This window comes from Urocampus carinirostris, chromosome 4 (genome assembly GCF_059441175.1).
Source record: "Urocampus carinirostris isolate Australia breed hairy pipefish chromosome 4, RoL_Ucar_1.0, whole genome shotgun sequence".
Lineage (NCBI taxonomy): Eukaryota > Metazoa > Chordata > Actinopteri > Syngnathiformes > Syngnathidae > Urocampus > Urocampus carinirostris.
Window position 1 is genome coordinate 40,658,620 of NC_142352.1, and position 26,803 is coordinate 40,685,422.

Below are 26,803 nucleotides of genomic sequence, written 5' to 3' on the forward strand. Positions count from 1 at the left end.
TTTAAGGTGTTTGCCAACCAACAGGAGAAGCAGGTGACACGAGAAAATTGCGGTTGAGGCAGAAGAGCGCTTCTCTAAATCTTGGTTTAACTTTGTTTATATCACGTTACCTCTTTCCTCATCAAGGAAATTCTTGTAAAAATGATATATTGTGCCAACTAAAAGATTTCCAATATTTAGATACAGGCATCGAGTAACAAAGTTCTCCGTTAATTATAATGATAGCCGGTGTCGTCCGCACTCAAGTCACAATAAAGGTGGGTAAAACTTTTGAAATCACCATTGTACTACTAATTAAATTAGACATTATAAAACAGTTTACCTAGGGGACTATCACTTAGATACTATGGTGAAATGTTTAATTATTGCCCAGTCGCGAGTTGAATGTGTCAAGGCACATCTTTATGTAGCACTTGTGACTAAATCTTACTCCCCTTCGCGTGAACCTGTGTCGCGAACGGAGTTTATTCAGGAATATTGATTGGCGTGCTTAAAACAAAAAACGATTGTGGTCTGTATAACGAGTTTATTAAAATACATGCAAACGTCACAAACATCGGAGGCGACCCAATGTTGCTAAACCCTATAAGATCCACGATCACGACTAGGTCTATACATTTATGCGTTGTTTGATATTGTAAAATATGCCTCCACAGTGATTTTGAGTGTTCTAGACTTTTCAAGTACAAATGCATGTGACCTGGCTTATTTTAAGTTACCACAGTATTTCTGCAAATTATTAATTATTGTTCAACTTAAGTCCCACTTATGATGTGTAAACATTTTTAAAAATGTTTGCAAAATTATTAAAAATTTCAAGCAATCAAAGACCTTACTTTGTTTTCAGATAAGTATATTGTACGTATCTCAAAAGGACATGTAGTAGGTAAGGTGGTTCAGTCTTTTGGAATGAATAATTTATATTGAACCGCCACATTCTGTGTGTTTTTTTTTAGTCTCTAACATTGTATTGGAGTTAATGCATCTTTTTATTCCCCCTTGTATTTTTTATTAGACAGATAGTTGTAAGTCTGCTCTGGAGGATTCTAAAGACGGAGAAACATGACGTCTTTCAGGCAACGTTTGAAGTACGGGACGAATGAGGAAGATGTTAAGCTCAGGAAAAGAAAATCCTCACTCTACAAAAAGGAAATCGATGCACCTAATAGGACAGGTGTGCATTCTTGTTGGTATCTGTTTTATGAGAGGGTTGGAAAGCAACTGTCTTTAGTGGACTATCTGCCATTTCCTAATATTTATTGTGTTGTTAAGTTTGAATTAGTAAACATAACAATACAGTTTACTTGAAAACAACACATTGGAAAGCAGTTCTCACCCCAACATTATAATGCCATTTTTTTCTCCATACAGAAGTGCTGAGAGTTGCAACTTTTTGTGTCATTTTCCGTGTCATCAACTGTTTCCTGGTTCAGACCAGCTTCGTTCCAGATGAGTACTGGCAGTCGATTGAGGTTGCTCATCGCATGGTCTTCAAATATCCTTTAAACTCACTAAAATTTCACAACTGGCGGCATGGCAACTAGGTGGTCAGCTCGCAGCCTCACGGTGCAGAGGTTCAGTGTTCAAGTCCAGCTACCGCAGTGTCCCCGTGTGGAGTTTGCATGTTATACTCCGGGCACTCCGGTTTCATCACACATTTCAAAAACCTGCATGTCAGTTTAATTGGCCCGTCCAAATTGTCCCTAGGTGTTTATGAGCGGGTGAGTTGTCTGTGAGTTGCCTTGTGACTGGCTGGCAACCAGTTTAGGGTGTCCCCTGCCCACTGCCCGAAGATAGCTGGGATGGGCTCCAGCACCCCTGTGACCTTACTGAAGATAAGCGGTGCAGATAATTGTTGGATGGATGAAAAATTTCACAACATTTTCCCATTATCTTTAGTGTTATTTCACTTTAAAAGTGAGCAACTGATACGTAATTTCTAAATAGATCCTTCTCTCTTGATCACTGCATTGACACTACTTAAATAAGTAAATAAGTTGAAAAAACCTTAACAATCTGACTTATGGCCATTTGACATGGGAATGGAAGGAAGGCATAAGAGGCTTCACTTATCCTTTTGTTTTTGCTGCCATCTATAAGATACTACACTGGATCCACTGTGACTCCGTGCATCTTCTGGAAAGTGTTTTTTTTTTTTTTTTCAATCCAGCCATCTACTGTATGTGTCAGTTGTGGTTTTGTTATTCAACCTGGTCTGCCTTCCCTGCAGATATGGATGCCCCGACTCCTTCATGCCCTCATTGCTGCATTTGCAGATTTCAAATTCTTCTTCTTTGTCAAAGAACTGGAAGATCAAGATGTTGCAAGATGGATGGTAGCTGGGTTTTTTTCAGGGTTTATGTCAATTATGTTGCATGTTGACTGTGTTTTTGTGTTTGTGTAGTTCTTTTGCCATATGTGCTCATGGTTTACTTGGTTCTGCTGCACCAGAACACTAAGCAACAGTGTGGAGGCCATTATAACTTGCCTGGCTCTCACTTATTTCCCACTGCCAGCATCCAGAACGCATAGCAGGTGACCTATCTTTGCTATCTTGCTCCATGTGCTATCAGTGCCTGGCTAACCCCCCATCCTCCCCCCCCCTTCCTTAAGTAAAAAGTATTTAGGTCTTGTTGCCTTGGCGATCATTGTTCGTCCGACGGCCCTGATTGTTTGGCTTCCGCTGTTGGCTTACCATTTCTGGCAGCACAAAAACAAACTGAGGCTAGTTTTACATAATTACATTCTTGTCGGGTAAGTTGTGTTTTGTATTAAATTTTCTATTTTATATTAAAAGTAATAATGTTTTGATTTTTTTAAGGGTTACAGCTATTGTGATTTCAACTATAATCGACTGCATCTTCTATGAAAAGGTGAAGGACAATTTGAACAATTAATGAGGTGACTACAACTACAGAATGTCATAACCAATGTTCCCTCTTAGCTGTGCACGTCTTCAAATGTGCACTGCCCAGACCTTGTTAGCCCACAAGAAAATCTATCAAGCACATAAAAACTCAAAATTGCGCGTTTTAATTGCTATCAAATCTGGCCTAGAATTAGAGTACATGTGGATAATTACAGCACGTGTTTCCTCTCTGGTGTGTTTTAAACGTGATATTTTGAAGTCAATGTTGGCATGAGATTGAGTAAACAAATGTAAGCGCGCATGTGAAATGGAACTCATGCCCCAGGAGAGAGGGGCAGGACTACGAGAAAGGTGGTGGAGGCCAACGGAGGAAATCGTCACTGCTGTTGAACTGGAGCATGCACCTTTCAACTTGTAGTCAGTTTCTGCCCTTGTGCAGTGTTAAACACTTTACTTTCTGCTTGAACCTGGTTATAAGAGCACTGTGTTGTCAAACATCACAGGAGTCTGACTGTTTACATTTATATGAAAAAATATTTTTTGCCAGCACTGTACTTCCAACAAAAAGTATATATAAGTTCTGTATTGACGTTTGTGGGTCGTGCAACTTCTCTAAAAGTACATTAGCCATTTCATTAAAATTTGATTAAATAATTAAGCATTGCTACAACCTCACCAAAATACTTGAATTGATCTCAGGTTTTGGACATCTTTGATAATGATTTTGGTTGCCACACGCAGGATTGATGTTGCTCACAGTTGGTCCAAGCGATGTTCACAGACTTTTTGTGATTGCTCAGACCTTCGGAAGCTTAGAGGGAAGGTTGGTCATAACCATCACGTTAGCTCTAACCTCAAGTGGAATTGATTGCCTGCAACTCAGCTGTGACTCTAATGCAGGATAGAATCTCAAACACCCTATAAACTCCAGTTGATTTAAATTACATTGTGTGTATTGTAAACGAAATGTGTTTTTTGTTGTTTTGTAGTGGATCTTCGTGCAGTTTAACTTCCTGACGATAAACGTCTTCCGCGGCGTGGCCGACGTATATGGCACTCATCCCTGGCACTGGTACCTCACACAAGGCTTCCTGGTTGTGATTGGACCTCATATCCTGCTGTTTCTTCATGGAAGTTTCCTGGCATTCAAAAAGTACAGAATCCTGCTGGTGGCCATTGTCTGGACAATCGGTGTATACAGGTACAGCATCATAATTCTTCATACTTCTCTAACAATATTAATTTATTTGTCCAATGCCATGCCTTTGTGTTTTTTCAGCATGCTTCATCACAAGGAGTTTCGATTCATTTACCCTATACTTCCATTTTGTATGGTTTTCTGTGGTAAGTCCCTCTTACTACCCTTTACTACAATATTGATACCAAAGACCTAGGGTGCCCAATACGTTGATCGAGATTTACTAGTTGATTACAGCGACAGGTTGGGTGGATTGCATAGCATTAAGAAACATAAATGTCAGCCTATGATCTCCTTAATATACTTTTTATAATGTTGAGATAATTGGCTAACATTTTTATACGGAGTATAAAATATGTAACTTGATTGAAATACAGGGCAGCCATTATGACATTCTACCATTTCTGACCCACGTTTGAGTTAAAGAGCAGTCTTTGCTACAGGGTTGTCTAGTTAGCCTCCAATTTATTCTTTCTAAGAAGCAAAGTGAAAAAGGGCTACTTATTGGGACATAGTGTCATCTAGCTGTGAAATAACAAACCTTTTGTTTTCTTCACAAAAGCTATAATTTATCACATGAACGTTTTTTTTAAAATATATTAAGTTTTACTTAAGATGTAAAGACTATTTGATGAGTTCCAGGGTTGGGAAGGTTACTTCAAAAATGTAATCCGATACAGTGACCTGTTGAAAAATGTAATCAGTAATGTTATCCGAATGATATTACATTATAGTAATGTAACTTTACTTTTGATTACCTTTGGACTACTCCAATACCAAACATGCAAATAAATTACAAAATAACAGTTATATATCGTAAAATGCATGATGTTAGAGTTCATCAGTATGCCTTAGACATGAAAAATGATATTAATTCAATTAACGATAGGTATTTGTTGGAATTTCAATAATTAGTGTGTACTTGCATGATTTTATTATTGATTAAATGTTTTTTTATTTCATTGAATTACAAAATTACATTCTTTTGTGGTGGGTTTTGTATGAAGCCTGCATGCTGAAAAAGTGTGAGCACCCCTGCCATAGACTCATTGTCTGTGTTTCAATTTTGTGGTATGAAAAATGAATAAAACCTTGTTATTATCTATTCTTTAAGATAACCTACTTATTTTTAATTAACAAATAAACATAGTTTTATGAAACTACACTAATATGTTTGGAGGACATCAACAATAGGTTGGGTCACAACTAGAAATAAATGCAACAAATTTCAATGGCCGTCAGATATACAATGATTTTTGCAATGTGTCAACAGGCCTGATCAACATCCTAATGACATGCATACATAGCCAGGGATTGACTTTGACCAATTGTAAGAAAAAATAAATCCTAAATACAGTACACTCCTTGTAAATATCTCCAACAGCGTTGGGCAAACTACAGCCTCGGGGCCACAAAGAGTCAATGGCTTTTAAATCTGGACTGCCAAATGAAAATAGTACCATTATGATAATATGTATAAAATGGGGGGGAGTGTTACTCATGAAAGGATGTCTGTTTGGTGCCACTCTCTTCCCCAATGCCCCTACATACTTCTTTATATATTGTAAAGCACTTTGGGAGGACTTCATTGACTTGAAAAGTGCAATAGAAATGCTGACCATTTACCATTTATCTACTTATTAATATATTTATAAATGTTTGCATTTTGAGTTTTCATTGCATATTTAGTGCTTAAATAGATGTGTCGGTCGGATCCCTTAACCACAAGGGTCACAGGGGCACCGTTACCCGTGGTGTGTCTTGGGCAAGTACAGCCTTGTGGCACCCATCCCTCTCCAAACCAACATATTATTTTGCTTAAATTCTAAATGTTAGTGAACCAAATTGATTTAATAGTCTATTTATATACAAATATAAAATCACATCCATCCATCCATCCATTGTCTTCCGCTTATCCGAGGTCGGGTCGCGGGGGCAGCAGTGTTAAAAGGGAAGCCCAGACGTCCCTATCCCCAGCCACTTCCTCCAGCTCATCCGACGGGACCCCGAGGCGTTCCCAAGCCAGCCGAGAGACATAGTCTCTCCAACGTGTCCTGGGCCGTCCCCGGGGCCTCCTGCCGGTGGGACATGCCCGGAACACCTCCCGAGGGAGGCGTCCAGGAGGCATCCTTATTAGATGCCCGAGCCACCTCAACTGGCTCCTCTCAACGCGGAGGAGCAGTGGCTCTACTCCGAGTCCCTCCCGGATGACTGAGCTTCTCACCCTATCTCTAAGGGAGAACCCAGCCACCCTGCGGAGGAAACTCATTTCGGCCGCTTGTATCCGGGATCGAGTTCTTTCGGTCATGACCCAAAGTTCATGACCATAGGTGAGGGTAGGAACGTAGATCGACCGGTAGATCGAGAGCTTTGCCTTTCGGCTCAGCTCCCTCTTCACCACGACAGACCGGTACAGGGTCCGAATGACGGCAGACGCTGCACCGACCCGTCTGTCGATCTCCCGTTCCATCCTACCCTCACTCGTGAACAAGACCCCAAGATACTTGAACTCCTCCACTTGGGGCAAGACCTCCTCCCCGACACGGAGGGAGCATACCACCCTTTTCCGACTGAGAACCATGGCCTCGGACTTGGAGGTGCTGATCCCCATCCCGGCCGCTTCACACTCGGTTGCGAATCGCTCCAGCGAGAGCTGAAGATCACGGGCTGAGGAAGCCAACAACACCACATCATCTGCAAAAAGCAGTGACGCAATGCTGAGGCCCCCAAACCGGACTCCACCCCCGCCAAGGCTGCGCCTAGAAATTCTGTCCATAAAAGTTATGAACAGAATCGGTGACAAAGGGCAGCCCTGGCGGAGCCCAACCCTCACCGGGAACGAATCCGACTTACTGCCGGCAATGCGGACCAGACTCTGGCACCGGGCATACAGGGACCGCACAGCACGGATAAGACTGTGCGGTACCCCATACTCCCGAAGCACCCCCCACAGGGCCTCCCGAGGAACACGGTCGAATGCCTTCTCCAAGTCCACAAAACACATGTAGACCGGACAGGCAAACTCCCATGCACCCTCAAAGACCCTGAAGAGTGTATAGAGCTGGTCCAGTGTTCCACGGCCAGGACGAAAACCACACTGTTCCTCCTGAATCCGAGATTCGACTTCCTGGCGGACCCTCCTCTCCAGTACCCCTGAATAGACCTTACCAGGGAGGCTGAGAAGTGTGATTCCCCTGTAGTTGGAACACACTCTCCGGTCCCCCTTCTTAAAGACGGGAACCACCACCCCAGTCTGCCAGTCCAGAGGCACTGTCCCCGATGTCCACGCGATGTTGCAGAGGCGCGTCAACCATGACACGCCCACAACATCCAGAGCCTTAATGAAGTCTGGGCGGATCTCATCGACCCCCGGGGCCCTGCCACCGAGGAGTTTTTTGACAACCTCGGTGACTTCAACCCCAGTGATACGAGAGCCCAACCCAGAGTCCTCAGGCTCTGCTTCCCCAGAGGAAGACGTGCCGGTGGAATTGAGGAGGTCTTCGAAGTACTCCGCCCACCGATTTACAACGTCCCGGGTCGAGGTCAGCAGCGCCCCATCGGCACTATACACAGTGTCGATGGCACACCGCTTCCTCCCCCTAAGACGTCGGATGGTGGACCAGAATTTCCTCGAAGCCGTTCGGAAGTCGGCTTCCATGGCCTTTCCAAACTCCTCCCACGCCCGAGTTTTTGCCTCGGCAACCGCCAAAGCCGCATTCCGCTTGGCCAGCCGATACCTGCCAGCTGCTTCCAGAGTCCCACAGGCTAGGAAGGCCCGATAAGACTCCTTCTTCAGCTTGACGGCATCCCTCACCGCCGGTGACCACCAACGGGTCTGAGGGTTGCCGCCGCGGCAGGCACCGACTACCTTGCGGCCACAGCTCCGATCAGCCGCCTCGACAATGGAGGCGCGGAACATAGTCCACTCAGACTCAATGTCCCCCGCCTCCCTCGGGACATGGGCGAAGTTCTGCCGGAGGTGTGAATTGAAACTTCTTCTAACAGGAGATTCTGCCAGCTTTTCCCAACAGACCCTCACAACACGCTTGGGTCTGCCGGGTCGGGCCGGCATCTTCCCCCACCATCGAAGCCAACTCACCACCAGGTGGTGATCAGTTGACAGCTCCGCCCCTCTCTTCACCCGAGTGTCCAGAACATGCGGCCGCAGGTCTGATGAAACGATGACAAAGTCGATCATCGAACTACGGCCTAGGGTGTCCTGGTGCCAAGTGCACATATGGACACCCTTATGTCTGAACATGGTGTTCATTATGGACAGACCGTGACGAGCACAATAGTCCAATAACGAAACACCACTCGGGTTAAGGTCAGGGGGGCCGTTCTTCCCAATCACGCCCCTCCAGGTCTCACTGTCATTGCCCACGTGAGCGTTGAAGTCTCCCAGCAGTACGAGGGAGTCCCCAGGGGGCGCGCTCTCAAGTACACCCTCTAAGGACCCCAAGAAGGGTGGGTACTCCGAACTGCTATTTGGTGCATAAGCACAAACAACAGTCAGGACCCGTCCCCCCACCCGAAGGCGGAGGGAGGCTACCCTCTCGTCTACCGGGGTGAACCCCAACGTACAGGCGCCGAGCCGTGGAGCAATTAATATGCCCACACCGGCTCTGCGCCTCTCACCACGGGCAACTCCAGAGTGGAAGAGAGTCCAACCCCTCTCGAGAGGACTGGTACCAGAGCCCAAGCCGTGCGTAGAGGTGAGTCCGACTATATCTAGTCGGAATTTCTCAACCTCACGCACCAACTCGGGCTCCTTCCCTGCCAGAGAGGTGACGTTCCATGTCCCAAAAGCCAGTTTCTGTAGCCGGGGATCGTCGCGCCAGGGACCCCTCCCTTGGCTGCTACCCAGCTCTCTGCGCACCCGACCCCTTTGGCCCCTCCTACAGGTGGTGAGCCCATGGGAAGAGGGTCCCACGTCGTCCCTTCGGGCTGTGCCCGGCCGGCCCCCGTGGGTAAGGGTCCGGCCACCAGGCGTTCGCCAGCGGACCCCACCTCCAGGCCTGGCTCCAGAAGGGGGCCCCGGTAACCCGCGTCCGGGCGAGGGAAATCGAGGACCAAAGTTTTCTCTCATCATTAGGGGTCTTCTGATCTGCGTTTTGTCTGGCCACTCACCTAGGACCTGTTTGCCATGGGTGACCCTACCAGGGGCTTAAAGCCCCCGACAACATAGCTCCTAGGATCATTGGGACACACAAACTCCTCCACCACGATAAGGTAGCAGATCAAGGAGGAGATAAAATCACATGTAACATCTTAATAAATGGGGTTAGCCTACATTATATTTTCTCTTCATGCTATTGGACTTGCAAAAACATAAAAATCAAATCAAATCCCCCCAATGACCTGGCCCCTCTGCCAAATTTTCGAACCCAATGTGGCCCCCGACTCGGTTTGCCCACATTCATCTATTTTTAATTTAAAAGAAAAGAGGAATTAACTCACACATCACTACCCTTTTAACGTTAATTCTAAATATTTTTAAAGCATTAGAAAACATAAAGAATTGCTAATATGCAGAACACCACCGTCCTCCAGCAGGCGCCAACAGGCAGAGAAACTGGAGGACCCCACACATTTGTCATAAATTGCACTTTTATCAACCTTACTATTACTGTGCCAACAGCAGAAGCTATCAGATTGTTGATTGCCTGGATGTTCTTTTTTTCTGCCTGATTATGGAATTCCAGATTGTGTTTTTGTTACTCATTTTTCTAGCCCTTTTCCAAGTGTGGAGCACTTTTTGTTATTCCCTTTGCCCCCCACCCAAAAAAATCTCTAGTCAGAGTGTCTGTGCTTGGGTCCACCTGACCAAAATATTATAAAGAATAGTTTTGTCATGTTTATCTTCCTACAGAAAACCATGACATTTCCTCTCTTTCATCTTTTTCAATTTCCTAACATTTTTGAAAAAGCTGTAGGGAGCCACTTGGGCGGCGCAAGGTGCCTGCATGATTAACTTAAATCCAGGGGTCAGCAATAAATGATTGGTGAAAAATTAATGCCATTAATTGCGAACAATTAATGGAATGGTTGCTTAAACTCATAAATCCATTTATTGCAAAATTTAAATAATTATCAATTATTGCGACCCATTAATTGCGAAAATATTCGTGTTTTTTGTTAGTCGATTGCGTCAACAAACGTGCAAATTTTCACGCCGCGCGAGCATTTCGTATGCGGTCAAGGTCACATACACGCACAATCGGGACAGTGCATGCATACGCGTAAGCTACCGTGTTTCCCCCATTATAAGACCCACCCTGAATATAAGGCCCAGCTTTTTATGAGAAATGAAAATTCAACCTTCCTGCAAATAAGAGGCTCATATTACCCATGAAAACCGTAGATATCAACGTTATTTAACAACGGCAATGCTTTTCTAAGAAATTTTTAGCGAAAATGTATTACTTTTGCACATATTATATTCGGGGAAACACGGTAGCTGTACGTACGTAGTGTGGTTGCAAAGCAGCTTTTTATTGGTCGGGACAAAATCAGGCTTGTTGATTGGCTCACGTTTTGCCTCAAGCACGTACGTCGTGGATGCACATACGCACACGTTGTACACCACTACTACTACGCTGTATTGATTGTAATCTTCGCACGGTTATGGGACCGAAGGAAAAAATGGTTGGATTAGATTAGAGGGACCAGTTTGTTCGACCATATTGACACGGCTAGAATACCATTAAATTACCAATTAATGGCTAGAAATCCAATAAATACCCATTAATTGGCCTTGCCGCGAAAAAATTAACATTATTTTTTTTTGCACTTAAATATTATTTTTTTTTCCAAAAATCAATTACTGATGACCCCTGCTTAAATCTAATCGATATCGCGTTGTAACGTAGTGCGAACGTGTAAACACAAGACACTGGTTTGAGCATTGTTAGAGAAGACGGCAACCATTAAAAAGGTCCCCAGAAGAGGGCGCTGATTTTTTAAGTTTAAAAAAAACTCAACATGATTAACCCCAGTGTTGTCTTCATTTTAAGGAGCATTTTTGTACTTTTCTTTACACAGCTTACATGGAAATGTGAATATAAACATTTCATTTTCTGACCAATCTCTTAAAAGTCATAACATTTTGCATACTGGTTTCAGGTCAGTGGATGGTGTATTTGTGAGCTGTGCAGTCCTTTGAGGCGTTTTATGATTAAGGCCTATACAAATAATTGTGACTTTACTTCTGTTAAATAAAATATCATACAAGGGAATTTTTCAGGTTTTTAACAACACAGTAGATTTTTGGTTTTTTTGGTTTGAACAATTTTATTGACACTATTAACAGCAAATAAACAATGTGAGGTTTGAACAATTTCTCGACAATTTTAACGGCAATTAAGCGTATTCACAATTTCGTTATATCTGACAATATGACGTTTTGACAATCTTTTCCGACATTTTTAACAGCAATTAAACACACAATTTCATTATATCGTATCCCAACAATATGAGTTTTTATCAACAGTGCTAAATTATCCCAAAAATTCCCATAAAACTCGAGGCTGAGCACGTCCTCCCCGGTTGATTTGCCTTTTAAAAAAGTCTTTATGCAATGTGTCTTCTTCAAATTCCGATAGTTGAGTAAAAAACAATTTTGATTTTTTTGGCCTGTCTTCCAGGCCCTTCCTGATTAATATGGGTTTTGGGAGGGGGAGGGACAGTTGCCTTTTTTATTTGTTTGTCTTGTCTAAATTCAGGTATTGTATGAAAATTCAAATTTGAAATTTTGGCCTCTCCTCCAGGTCCTTCCTGACTCAAATTGGATTCTTTGGCCTCTCCTCCAGGTCCTTCCCGACTAGGGGTTTTGGGAGGGACATCTGTATTTTCAATTTGTTTGTGTTGTCCATTTTCTTTGTGCATTTCTTCTTCATTTTCTTTGGATATTTCCATAACTTTATTCATTTTATTGTCTTTGTTACGTGTATTCATTTCATTGTCTATGTTGTCTGTATTCATTTCATTGTCTTTATGGTCTTTGTTACCTTCCTTCCTAGCTTTCAACTTGTTAGCAAACTATTTCGGGCAGTTCCTATAGAGGTGGTTCGTTTCTCCACAAAGGTTGCATTTTCTGCTATTGGTATACTCCTCAAAAGAAGGTCCAATTGTCCTGCACTTTTTTTTTTTTTAATGGGTTTGAACAAATTTATTGACACTAAAAACAGAAAACAATCATGACAATCTCAACAGCAATTAAGCACATTCACAATATTATATTCCAATATTACGTTTTTAACAGCAAACACAAAGTGAGGTTTGAACAAACCTTCTCGAAAATCAAACATATTCACAATTTCATTATATAACATCTTTGTTAGTGTCAATAGATCCGTCCAGGCCAAAGTCGATTGTCCTCGGTCTGAACAAATCCACCGACACCAACAGCAGCAAAACACAGCCAACTTTCCACAAATAATTCGATCACATACCTCAGCCAGATGCTCATGCTCACCACATTTGCGGCAGAGTTTGGGTTGTCCTTGATAGTGGATAAAGCCACGGTTTTCCACCCCTCCCACTTGAGAAGACAGAGTTATGCCTTTGCACAATAGTATTGCCCTTTACACATTGGTTAACTGCTGTTAAAAGTGTCGATAACACAGTAGATGGTCATTTTGACCTGAGGATAACAGGAGGGTTAAGTACTCGTACTTCCATCCATTATCTGCACCGCTTATCCTCAGTAGGGTTGCTGGAGCCCATCTTGGCTGTCCTCGGTCAGTGTGCAGGGGACAGCCTGAACTGGTTGCCAGTCGCAGGGCACACATAGACAGACAACACACTCGCTCAATCTCACCTTGGGACAATTTGGACCAGCCAATTAACCTGACATCCATGTCTTTGGAATGTGGGTGGAAACCATAGTGCTCGGAAGAAACCCACGCAAGCACGCAGAGAACATGCAAACTCCAAACAGGAGGTTCGATCTCATGACTTCATAACTGTGCCACACACGCACTAAGCACTGGCTGCTGTGCTGCTACTCATACTTATAAAGAAAAAAATAGATCATAAAAAGTACTTTTAAAATCAAAAAGCGTATCGAAATTGCCATACTGAACAGAAAAATCGCAATTAGATTTTTATTTTGTTTTATTTTTCAAAATCGTGCAGGCTTCCTTGATGTGACTCTAGAGCCACAGGTTGCTGACCTCTATTCTATTTTTATGTCATCCCAAAACCTGAGCTTTTTTACAGACCTTGTGTAGCGTTTTAATATCCATGATATTACTTGACAGTAATTGGTAGACCACATTAACATCATCTTGCCCACCCTTTGTTTAACAATGCAATTGGTTTTCTATGTGTACATGAACAGGTATATCGTTGGCTCATGTGAGAAAATGGCGACGAGCAGTTGGATGTGTAGTGTTGGTATCCAACCTGCTTGTGGCTCTCTACACGGGCCTGATCCATCAGCGTGGCGCACTGGACGTTATGAGTCACGTGCGCACGCTTTGTCACAGCGTTCCTGAGTCGGACGTCCTCTTCCTCATGCCCTGCCACTCCACACCCTACTACAGGTGCCAACTTCATGATTAACTTTGTGGAACCTCAAACAGGACAACACATTTTCTGTCCAATTTGCAGCCATGTTCACTGCCCACTAAAGATGACATTTCTCGAGTGCCCTCCTAATCTGGGCCAAGTGGACCATGTGGACCAAGCAGACCAGTTTTATGCTGACCCTCTTCTCTGGCTGCAAACTTCATTTCCTCAAACACACTCACGACCTACGCACTTAGTTCTCTTTGACGTTTTGGAAAAGGTAACGTGCTTTCACTTTTTGCAGAGCGGCTTACAGAAATATAATTTTACGTTTCTTTGATATGCATAATACCGAGGTTGTAAGGCATAGTCTATCCAAAGGATTTCTCTATGGAATATGTCCAAAGATAATGGTAAATGGTCTGCATTTATATAGCGCTTTTCAAGTCAATGAAGACCAGACCTGAATGCAATCTGTCACAATAAGCTCAGCTTTGCTAAAATGTGTTTAGGCGCATGTGACTCAAATCTCTTATAAGCAGTGTCGGGCGCATTACTGGAAAAACAAATGGTTGCAGTTACTAGTTAACCCAATTAAAAAGTAATTATGTCACCCTGCAGATTGGTGTAACCCAAAAGTAGCGCGTTATGTAAAAGTAACAATCTAGTGACAAATTACCGTGTATAGTCGCATTGAATCTGACCCCCTAAAACTGCTTTAAATGGCCACATAAAAAAAGAAATAGAATAAAATATGTACTCCACACCGTAAGTAACAGTAAAGCCTTCATATTTCTTTGGCTTGCTTGTGCAATGTCAAGAGCTTGCAAACGAACACTTAGCTGAGACACTCCATACCCATTATAGCTTCAGACCACTCAGAGATTTACTTCTATATTTCTATGTCCTGCCCAAGACGTTTTCTTTTTTTCCTCCAGGCATGATGTATTGCAAAAATAATTTTACAAATAAAAAGAGCAAAATTCTGCACCCTTTTACTGTAAAATCTGTACCTATGTTTGCCCCATTTATTGAGTTGGTTTGTTGTTCCTGTACAAGGAAGAAACCAACCAAAGCCCACATATACCAACGCAATGCCTACACACAACCAAATATTCTCAGATAAACTGACCCCCAATTTTATTATTTTGTTTTACAGTTGTAAGTATGACTAGGATGCAAGTAGAGAGGTTTGGGAGAGTATCACCATGACGAAAAATACAGTGTTCTCATGTTCTGTGCTCAGATGGTGTTGTGGTAAATACGCTTGCATATATAGAAATAGATTTGCATACATGTCTACATTAACTTACAATACATTACTTGCTTGTGGGAAAAGGTCGGGGTGACCTCGGTTGAAGATACCGTTACCAGACGATTAGAGTTTACCTTGAAGATACCGTTGCCAGACGGCGTGCAAGGAACGGTCACGTACTCATACGGCGTACACGGGACTGGTCACGTACTCATACGTGATACAGGACCGCCTTTTGGGGTGTATCCAATCGAAGTCGCTGCTACTAGCTTTAAATTCAGTGTCATGTTCAATGCTCTCTGAGAGAATCTGCAATAAAGCTGTAAATCTCCCTCCGAAAGCTGGCTTCTGTCTCCTTTATCTGCGTATGAGAAGGCTCCCCTATCGGACCGACAAATTCCTCAACAAATCAATGGCGCCCAACGTGAATTGACCCACTAATCAAATAAAACCGAAAAGGGAGGAAAGCTTCTCATTGTCTCATCGGTCTCGCACCAGCGACTGAGGTAAGGAATGTTTTTTTTTATCTCCTTATTTCAGTTTGCTTGTCGAGATGTTTGTGGAGAGACAGGAGCCAGAATCTCGGAGCTAAATTAAATGCATGCATGTGAATTTTTCCATCCAAAATCTGGCCCCCAAGTTCGGACGGATGGGATATATGAACTGAGTTGAGATTTTGTGTCTAAACGGGAGTTCGATGCTCAGGAACCCTGTTAGTTAAGAGACATGGCTGCGTTAAAGACTAAATAAGGCTAATTTACCAGGATAAAAGGTAGTGCAGCGCGTCGGTTGTTTTTTATATTTATTATTGTCTTGAGTTCTGTGTAGAAGCGAAGACGAGACGTCGTCATCTGCTAAAGTGACAGTTCGGGAAATAGACGATCTATACATGGTTACTACGGGACATGTTTTATGTGTCCCTAAAAGTGTGATTGATTGAAAATTATACCGACGCTAAAGAAATGAGCAGTAATCTGATATTGTATTATTGAGATATTTTTCGCATATAAACAAGCGATAGAAAGACTGTGTGAGAATTTGAGACAGGCTCTCAGTCTAGGAAGTGTCTCATTGTGTGTGCTAGCTGACGGGAATTGTGCGTGTGTCTTTCTGTCTGTGGATGTGTTTTTTTTCTCCCCCGCTCGGCTGGGAAAAAATACGTGGTGATTAGTACGACGCTGTGCGGAGGAAAACCGTTGTGTCTTTTTGTCTTTTTTGGTTTTTTTTGTTTTGTTTGGTGTTAGGAGAGGAGTTGAGGGACGCATAGTGACTGCTTTTTGCTGCCCGGCTGGTTGTGCTTAATCTCGCCCCCACCGCTAACCCGCTATCCCACCCCCCACCCATCCTGACCCCCACAACTCTTTTGCTGTGTGAGTTGAGCTCGACCGTGTGGCCCTGTGTATTTACGTATTTGGGAAAATATAACGATTCAACATAGTACTTTATAAGAAAGTTAATTAAACGATTTAGGTTCACTAACAGGACATTTTTAATAAAATCCGTCAGGAAAAAACCTTAACAGAGAACGGACGTTTTATCAAGAAGCTGTAGCAAAGGAATTCAAACGCGTTGATTGGGTGAGTGTAGGAAATGTAAACAAAAAATGCGCATTTTGCTACATTGCCCAGCGCCTGTGCTAAATGTAAATACGCGAGTATCTTCAATTGTAGGGATTTTTAACATTTTCATTTTGAGGCGAAAGGGTAGATTCAAAAGAAAGAAGAAGAGAGAGAGGGAAGGAGAGAGATAAGTTACAAAGAGAGGGAGAGAAAGAGAAAAATAGTGAGGAATAAAAGAGCAAAATAAGTTAAAAAGAGAGAGAGAGAGGGAGAGAGATAAGTTAAGAAGAGAGAGAGAGAAGGAGAGAGATAAGTTAATAAGAGAGAGAGAGGAAGAGAAAAATAGTGAGAAATAACAGAGCAAAATAAGTCAATAAGAGAGGGAGAGGAAGAGAAAAATAGTGAGAAATAACAGAGCAAAATAAGTTAAAAAGAGAGAGAGAGAAGGAGAAAGATAAGTTAAAAAGAGAGAGACACAGAGAAGTGAATGAGACAAAGACAGAATGGGAGAGAGAGAGAGGGGAGTGCGGAGCGGTGTCCTTGTTCGGGGCACCTGGGTTTCATGTTTCGGCTTGCGGCCCCTTTGACACCTGTGCACTAGGGATATACTAAACATATTCACAAAATAAAGTTAAATATATTGTTTTGCTTTAATTCTGAAAGAAAAGATAATTAATACAATATTTGCACAAAGATGTGTATGTAAAATGTTACATACAGTTGAGGTTTGTGTAAATATGCATTTGGTGAAAAATAGTCATCGTAGTGAAAAAGAAAAAAGTTGTCAGCATTGTGCAAAACATACAACAGTATTTTTAAACATATGGTAACTGACAATTACATTTGGCATGACACTCCATCTTCAAAATTGGGTAAAGGACAAACATACAACAATAGTTATTTAAATAAGGATAATTTGCAGAAAATTGGGTATGATATATATTTATAGACATAGTTACAAATGAGAAGATACGTACCACACAGTACATAAAATTTTATTATAGAAAAAGATCAGGCCCGCTAAGGGATTAAATCCGGCCCGTGACAACACTTAGTGAAACGCAGGGGAAAAACGGGCTGCGAGTTGAAGTGAGTCAGCTTGGTGTTGGCAGACGCTGTGCTTGTGCGGGAAAAAGAAAAGAAAAAAACAGACATAACCAATTACCAACAGCAATGACGTAATCTCGAGCAACGAGATCTCAGTAGCTAATATCGGTGTGCAGAAAAAAAAACTCATACAGCAAAACCAAGTAACGCTAAGGTATGCAATGCGTTGAATCTTTGTTAACGAGGAATTAAATGATAAAGACAATTGAAAGGAAAAGATTGAGCCATACCATTCCACCCTCACCCCCACCCCCCGTCCTTCCCCTGCCTTCCTCTCCTTTATTGTATGTGACTTTATGTTATGTTGTTAACGTTACGGAGGGGATATTGGAAAATAAAGGTAAAATGGAGTGAGTATTTTGCACTCGCCCGCGGGGGCGTAGTAGTGATAAAGGAACTTAAAAGCACAAAATGGGCTTATTAGTAATGTGCGAGTGGTGAATGAGATAGTTATGAGAAAACGTACAATACTTGGAAATTAATTAGGGTGAACGTTTCAAAAAGAGCTTCGTCTGCATGTGGCCTGTGAAGTGGAGAGCTGTTTCCGTGAAAATATTGCGGCGCTATGAGGAAGAAAATGCGTGTGCGTCGAGGGCCATTCAAATGGGAGGAGCTGGGTCTGCCGGAAGATGAATATTCATGAAAGAGGATGAGCCAGAATGAACTGTTTTTGTTTAAGCAGGAGCAGACGTGCGAGGAGGAGAGAGAACCCCCACCTTTCTGAGGTTACTCAGCCCACCCCGTTTGGGAAAAATCAGCAACATTCAACAGAATCAGCTTGTGTTACGAAAGAAAGGTCAGTAACATTAATTGATTAACCATGAATATTCTGGCGCCTATGAAGCTCCTGGGATTGCGTCATCCGGACAAGGCCAAGCAGATCGAAAAAGTGTCACAAAAATGGCATAAGAGGACGAAGGATCTTCAACCTGCGTGGCCGAAAGAGGGAACGTTCGATACATACTCTTGTGAAGTCATGGAAGTCAGGATTATGGACTACAAATCTGGAAAAAATAACAAAAAACGACAAGAGAAGAGGAACACAGAAAAGGAGATTTTGCAGCTGTTTAAGACTGAAGGTGTGCAGTACAGAGAAAAAATTAGGGAAGGACTGATTCGACTAAAAGATAAATCATTGAATGCTGAAAAGACAACTGAATCAGCTGGGTTATATCCAACTTTGGTCGGAACAATGAAAATAAATGGGGATTTCAAGTATGGTGAAGAAGAAGGAGACAAGATGGGATTGCCAACAAGAAACCTGGACAACGCACCAACAAGTCCTCAACATCCTCCTATCCCAAAGCATTGTAGCACCGAGAGAAAGCTCAACACAGTGGAATGTCGGGAACCGCTTGACTGCTATGCAGAAAGAAATGAGACGGTTAAGGGAAAGTCTGGTGAATCGTTTTGGATCGACATGGGGACCGGAGGTGTCCGTCAAACAAGCCCGAACATGGGACAAGAACAACGGCGTGCGCTCCGAGCGACCATCAGAAATTTGGAAGAAGAACTAGACAATCTTGAAGCAAGAGCTGAGGCAGGAGGGGACGGTGAAAGACCTGGACCGTCAACGAGTGCGACTGGAAATTACGACCTAAGGCATAGGCCTAATATCCGGCCACCAGAGAGGTACACAGACCCTGGTCAGTTTCCAATTCTGATCAAGGGAAACAAAGGTCAGTACATCCCTTGGCAGACGCTCGACCTTACGGGTCTTATTTCCCGATTGCCAGACATACATGAAGGTGCAGGAAAGTGGATTCGACGATTTGAGGAAGAGACTATTGGCAAGCTGTTAGCCATCGGCGATATCAAGTCAGTATTGGCACAATGTGTAGGTGCTTCAACGATGCAGAATATTTTGCGTCAAAGCAATAATGGATGGATGATCGATGTGATGGCGGATGGAACGGAATTTAACACGTACCGTGCAGTGGTGTGGAGAGCATTACGGGATGAGTACCCTGCCAAAATTGATCCAAAGGCATTAAAAGGTGAAACTCTCGGCGAAACTGAGAATCCAGCTTCATACATTGGGAGACAGCTCAAGCGATGGAAACAGGAGACAGAAGAAGAAGTGGAGAACAGCCCTATACTCTCGACTCTGTTTCGCAATGCAGTCATTGGAGCCCTGCCGATACAAGTTCAGAGTAAGCTGGAAGATGCTGTAGGGTTAACCTCAATGCCATACAGGGAGTTCCGTGACCATGTTGTCCACGCCATTGAGAAATTCAGAAAGGATCAACAGAGACAGCAGGACTTAGAAAAAGCTCAACAACGGAAACTCACTCAGATGCAGCTCTCTGACCTGCAGGAAAAAATTAAATTGAAGACTCAAGCACCTCTACTGGACCAAACCATACAGGCAGGCGGGACGGCGCCGCCCATCGCTCCATCAACCCAGCATCCACTCCCGGTGGTTAATGTTTATCAGCAACAGCCATTTGGCCGGCAACCCTATGGAGCAGTACAGGGCCAGACGCCTGCCTGGGTTCCAGGGGCCCCAAGGCGGAACAGGAACGCGCCCACAGGCCAAGTGCTCGTGTGCTGGAAATGTCACGGTCCTGGCCACTTTGCACGAAACTGTTCAGCAACCGGTCCAGGGGGATGGAGAGGACCGAAGGGGGGTCCGTCAAGACAAAGAAGAGGATCTCCGGGTCCAGGTCCAGGGTATTGGCAATAGGGGGGCCCAGAGAATCCTGAGGGGGAGGCCCAATTCATAATTCATGCAGGGGAAACTGGCAGTGAACCAATAATTCAAGTCAGAATCGAAGGCAACAAAATTCCAATGCTAGTTGACACCGGAGCTACATATACCTGCATAAGTTCAAAGTATGCCTCGAACCTCCCCATGTCCGGCAAATTCATAAGAACAATAGGATTCTCGGGATCAAAACAAACCATTCCAATGACAGACCCAGTGAAGATCTCTACTGAAGAGGGGGAAATTATGATACCCATTCTTGTGTCAGATGAAACACCAATAAATTTGCTGGGAAGAGACGCTTTGTGTACCCTTGGAGTCAAATTGTGGTGCACTCCGGACGGGGTGTATCTGGACAGGATTGGACTCAAGAATCAAATGTTACAACAGAGCAAATGCGCAAAGATCTATTGGTTGGGAAATCTACAAGAGCCTGTGAATAAAATTATGAAATTATGGGAACCTGTCATCAAAATGCAGCTACCAGAGGCATTCAAGCCAACGACAGATTATCATTGCACTATGTATTATGACTCGTCCTGCAGTATGATCTACGAGGAAATCTGGGACAAACAGACAAAGAACAACACAGTAGAAGTTTTGGTCGACTGCCTCCTGATTGGCCATCAGGGTGCAGCTCTAAACATCAAACCAAATGACTTCACGTCGCAGTGGTTCGGAGTACCGGAATCAGAACCACACATTGCGTTACTGGTCAACAAAGGATTCAAATCTAAAGACCTGGGTCCCATGGTGAGAGCAGCAAAGAGCGTGAAATGGATTGAAACTAAAGATTCGGAAATGACGATCTCAGACGAAGATGGTATGGTGAGAATACCGTGTGAAATGAAAATGGATGCGAAACCTTGGGTGATTACCATACCAGAAGCGACACAGGCTGTTCAAGATGAAGAACAACAAGAGGACGTATGGAGACAAGAAATGCTGAACCATGTTCCGAAGGAGGTGTGGTCAAATCATGACACCGATGTTGGATTGGTAAAATCAGCAAATCCAGCTGAAATAAAACTGAAACGGGGAACGAAATTGCCGTTTCGACCACAATATCCATTGAAGCCGGAAGCGGAAGCAGGGATACAGAAGACGATCGACGGACTGCTTAAGGCTGGAGTACTAATTGAGATGCAAAGTCCATGCAACACTCCGATTTTTCCAGTACTAAAATCCGACAAGTCTAGATACAGATTGGTACATGATTTGAGAGCGGTGAATGAGGTTGTCCAAGATTGGCCAGCTGAAGTTCCAAATCCAAATACTATCCTCACAAATGTGCCTTCAAACGCAAAGTACTTCACAGTAATTGATCTTTGTTCAGCATTCTTCAGCATTCCGTTGTCTGAAGACTCATGGTATCTCTTTGCATTCACATACCGAAGGAAACAATACAGTTACACGCGTTTGCCACAGGGCTTCAAGCATAGTCCTCATATGTTCAACCAAGTACTGCGTAATGACCTGGAAGGCCAAGACATCGACAGCACACTGATACAATACGTCGACGACCTGCTGATCTGCTCATCAACGCTCGAAGAATGTCACAGGGACTCGATTAGAGTCCTACAAAGACTGGCTGAAACAGGACACAAGGCTTCAAAAGCCAAATTGCAATACTGTCAGCCGCAAGTGGAATATCTGGGAAGACTCATTTCACAGGGAAGCATTGCAATAACACCAGAGCAGCTCGAGGGAGTCAGCAAAGCTCCGAAACCTCGAACAGTTGGACAAATGATGACCTTCCTTGGAATGACGGGATTCAGTTCCGAGTGGATTGAGGACTACGCATGGAAGACTAGCTCAATGAGGAACTTGATGAAAGAAGCGGGAACGACGATGCTACAAGCAAAATTGCAATGGACAGACACTGCGATGGATGCTTTCGAAAATATCAAACAAGAAATGCAAAGAGCGCCTTCTCTGGCAACGCCAGACTACACAAAACCATTTCTGCTGTACGTAGCGAATCGACACAATATGTATGCTTCAGCTGTGTTAATGCAAGAGACGTGCAGTGGTAGACAAAAACAGCCAATTGCCTACTACAGCACCAAGCTTGACAATGTGGAGCAAGGATGGCCGCCATGTTACCAAGGCTTGGCTGCGGTTCAGTATGCGTATGAGAAGGCCACAACCGTAACTATGGGCTATCCAGTGATAATTTACACCCATCACAAGATTTCAGAACTAATAAATCAAGGCAAGTTTGTTGTCACTCAGGCCAGATGTCTACAGTTCATGCCACTGTTGACGTACCCGGACATTACGTTGAAAAGATGTAATACTACAAATCCAGCCAACACCATACCGTTTGATTTTGAAGGTGAAGCCCACGAATGTGTTGCGGACGCAATAAAGTACACCAGGTTACGACCGGATTTGGAGTCCATTCCGCTACTGGCTGCAGACCTGACGTATTTCGTTGATGGATCATGCTTCCGAGATTACAGGGGAAATCATGCTGGGTACGCAGTTGTCAGGCAAGAAGCGGAGCAGTATGTGACGCAGAAAGCAGAGAAATGTGAACAGCCATGTTCGGCTCAGTGTGCAGAACTAAAAGCCTTGACAGAAGCATGTAAGCTAGCAAGAGGAAAGACTGCAAACATATACACCGACTCGGCATATGCGCATGGAGTTTGCCATCATTTTGGAACAGTTTGGAAGCAAAGAGGATTTAAAAAATCAGATGGGAGCCCAATTCATCATAGTCCACAAATCACGGAACTAATGTCTGCAATGATGTTACCATCAAAATTAGCCATCATCAAATGCCAGGCACACAGAAGAGGAAATGATGCAGTGATACGTGGGAACAATGCAGCGGATGAGGCGGCCAAAGAGGTGTCAAAAAGCAAGGTTGCTGTCTTCGCTCCTATGGTTTCACTAGAACCAATGGCAACGCCAGACGACATAATCCTGATTCAAGGCGAAGCGAGCCTGAGCGAAAAGACACTGTGGAGAGAGAGAGGGGCTACCTGTGATGATAAAGGACTTTGGAGATCGCATGAAGGACTGATTATTGCCCCAGTGTCACTGCTGACGATGTTGATATCAGACGTGCACACGATCGACCATTGTGCAAGGGGAGAAGTTGTGAGGAAGCTGAAAAAACAAGGTTACTGGTCTCCATATTTGCAGGCCACAGTAGACCAAGTGCTCAACCAGTGTGAAATCTGTGCAGAAAGAAACATCAGAAAGTGTGTACGGGCACCGATTGGCTTTGTGCCGGTCCCACAGGGGCCATTTAAGCATTTGGTAATTGATTATGTGGACATGATAAAAACGGTCCAAGGAAAACGATATATGCTCGTCGTGATCGACCGATTTAGTCGTTGGGTTGAAGCAGTGCCGTCAAAAGATCTAGGTGCGGAAACGGTAATTAAGTTTTTGATTAGAGAAGTTATTCCGCGATTTGGCATACCGTCAGAAATAAGCTCTGATAACGGCGCGGCATTTGTTCAAAAGGTCGTGAAGGGCATCTTACAAAAACTACACATTAAACAACGGTTGGGTGCGGTGTATCACCCCCAGAGTCAAGGAATGGTGGAAAGAGTAAATGGAACAATAAAATCAAAGATAGACAAAATCTGTGCAAGTACTAAGCTAAATTGGGTAGATGCGCTACCATTAGCGTTGATGAGTTATCGTATGCAAACTCATCGGATGACACATTTAACACCACATGAAATGCTAACAGGCAGACCTATGCCAGCACCGCATTTGAGAGGTCCCTATAAAGGACCGCCGCTGGAGCAACTACAAAATGAACTGAGAGACTATATGAGACAATTGACGGCCATCCAGAAGGCCATCTATCTGCAGGTGAAGAGGCGGGAGTCCAAGGTCGAACAACCATTCGAGAGGACGGTGGTGCCAGGGGATCTCGTGTAATTTCCATTTAAAGTGGGAGTATAAAACTCCCAAAGGGGGGATATGTTGTGGTAAATACGCTTGCATATATAGAAATAGATTTGCATACATGTCTACATTAACTTACAATACATTACTTGCTTGTGGGAAAAGGTCGGGGTGACCTCGGTTGAAGATACCGTTACCAGACGATTAGAGTTTACCTTGAAGATACCGTTGCCAGACGGCGTGCAAGGAACGGTCACGTACTCATACGGCGTACACGGGACTGGTCACGTACTCATACGTGATACAGGACCGCCTTTTGGGGTGTATCCAATCGAAGTCGCTGCTACTAGCTTTAAATTCAGTGTCATGTTCAATGCTCTCTGAGAGAATCTGCAATAAAGCTGTAAATCTCCCTCCGAAAGCTGGCTTCTGTCTCCTTTATCTGCGTATGAGAAGGCTCCCCTATCGGACCGACAAATTCCTCAACAATGGCACCACTGCAACTGTAATCAGGTGTACTTTAAAGGTGTGTATATACATGTTTGTATAAATAATATGAATTTAAACCTGCCGGTGAGGATGACTAACATGTTGACACATCGTGTTCAAAGGAGTGACAGTTGAGACATAAGAGGACGTTGTTACTAATGATCTGCCCTTTTTAAGTAGCGGATTAACGCACCAAGTTGTAATGGTAGTTAAGTTACAATATTTTACTAGTAATGTGTTACAGTACTCCTTACCGAGAAAAGCAACTGCATTCCAGGAAGGTGTTCCTTTGTAACGCATTAATAATAATCATACGTTGTACTCCAAAGCGCCTTTCCCTACACTGCTTATAAGTGACTTCAAAAGCAGACATTTTACCTAATACCGATGCATTTTATGTTGTAGGAGATCTCCATGTTCCTCCAAGAGAACAACTACACCAGAACGACAGACTTATTTCACACTCATTTTCCAGAGGGAAAAGTTGGAGAAAGAATATTCATTTATGAAAGAGTCCTACCACCATCTTAACAAATAGTCAAAAATATTTGATGGTACCTGAAGCTTTATCAAGGTAATGTCATGAACTGTCCAAGCTCTGTTTTACTATTCCTGTAAGCCTGCCAGCGTTGTAATATTACAACACGATTCATAAAACACTTTACTTTCATCTCCTGAAGCCTTATAACATACCAACTAAGTGATAACAAATATTTTTATGCTTTTTTCTATATCTGGGTCTTACAGGGTGAAGCTATTGGTAAAAAAAAACAGAATTTTTGTTGTTTCCATCTGAAGTTGTTTTCAGAGCGGTTGTTGTATTTTTACTATTTCAGTTTCAACCTAAAACCTTTCAGACATCAACAGCCTCATGAGAGTACTTTATATGGCTGAATTTATATGCACTACTTTTGTTTTTTGTATTGTTGTTTTTCTTTTTTTTTGGTGAACAGTTGGGAAAGTATGTATGAATTACAGTACTTTGCATTAAAGTGTGTTGCAAAATCACTTTTTTTTTCAACTGTGTCATTGCTCATATGGGGTATTTCGTGCAGCCAACAGACTAAACATATTGTTTATATGTCTTGTGTACATTGTACACAATACATGGTGTTCTGAAAGTTTTGGGCACATTTGAAGTCCCCATATCTCTTTCAATGTGAATGGTAGTAAGATAAAATTGTGCCATTTTAAAGCCAATCAAGTTTTTTGTCAGGCTATTGATTTTTTTAAATGTATTTTCAGACCATTCAACGGTGTTTACACAACCAGAAAAGATATTTGGTGTGCTTGCACAAACTGAAACATGGACTATTGTTCAACGTGAATTTTGCAGAAAATTCTTAAAGGAAGTTTATAGTGAGATGGCATGGTAAAATTCATAACGGATGGGTGTTTATGCCCAGCTAAAGAACAAGCCGTTTCTCAACTTCAGAAGATTTGATTTAACAAGTTGGAAATGTTCTCCACCGGAGCCCCTGTGATCAATCAGAAGAGCAAGTAGGGAACTTAAGTGTCGTACGACAGTTGTTTGGCGTGTCTTGAGGAGATTACTGCACATGACACTTTACAAGATCAATTAGTCCAGTGCTTCTCAATTATTTTCTGTCATGCAAGGATTGGTGTACGTATCCCCTATTCCAAGAGACGTGGATGAGCTGAAGACACGAATAACAGGCTGCTGCAACAATTGACAATGCAACGCTGGGACGCAATTTGCTAGAATTTGACTGTCACCTTGTGTGTCCTCTAACCAATGGATCATATTTGAGCATTTAATGTAAAAGTTGAGATTACAAGATTTTTGGATTTACCAGATGTGTTTTTACATCCTTAACAATTTCCGAAATCTTCAACGTCAAAATGTGCCCAAGAATTTTGGAACAGCATGCAAATTTATGGCAGGAAAATACCCTTGGTGCCCATAAGAATAACCTGATCTAGTACTTGATGCATCCATTCTTTAATGTATCATACACCTGGTAACTTCAAAATGTACAATTATTATCCACATCATCTGTAGAACTGTAATTACTATAACTACTGATATCACTTGTTTCTATTGCATTGACACTCCCATCACTTGTGATGCTCTCTTTATTCAGTACTACTTCCAAACTTAATGGCTCGCATTACGTAATGACGCTCCAATCTGTTCACAATTTACAAATCCCCAACAGCCAGGGATATTGGAGCATCAATTCCTGTGGTGTAACTTGGGTAAGTACAGCCT

The 26,803-nt window shown here is 43.0% G+C and overlaps 1 protein-coding gene across 1 annotated transcript; it reads left to right on the plus strand.

Moving 5' to 3' along the window:
• Positions 1-25,578, plus strand: pigb (phosphatidylinositol glycan anchor biosynthesis, class B). The gene is made up of 13 exons (XM_088334569.1): positions 1-257; positions 1,016-1,174; positions 1,372-1,495; positions 2,022-2,138; positions 2,230-2,335; positions 2,405-2,535; positions 2,614-2,754; positions 2,822-2,873; positions 3,859-4,070; positions 4,149-4,213; positions 13,411-13,615; positions 13,683-13,860; positions 24,976-25,578. Exons 2-13 carry the CDS (start codon positions 1,063-1,065, stop codon positions 25,099-25,101), a joined length of 1,569 nt encoding a protein of 522 aa, XP_088190695.1. The 5' UTR covers positions 1-257; positions 1,016-1,062; the 3' UTR covers positions 25,102-25,578.
• Positions 25,579-26,803: the final 1,225 nt, after the last annotated feature.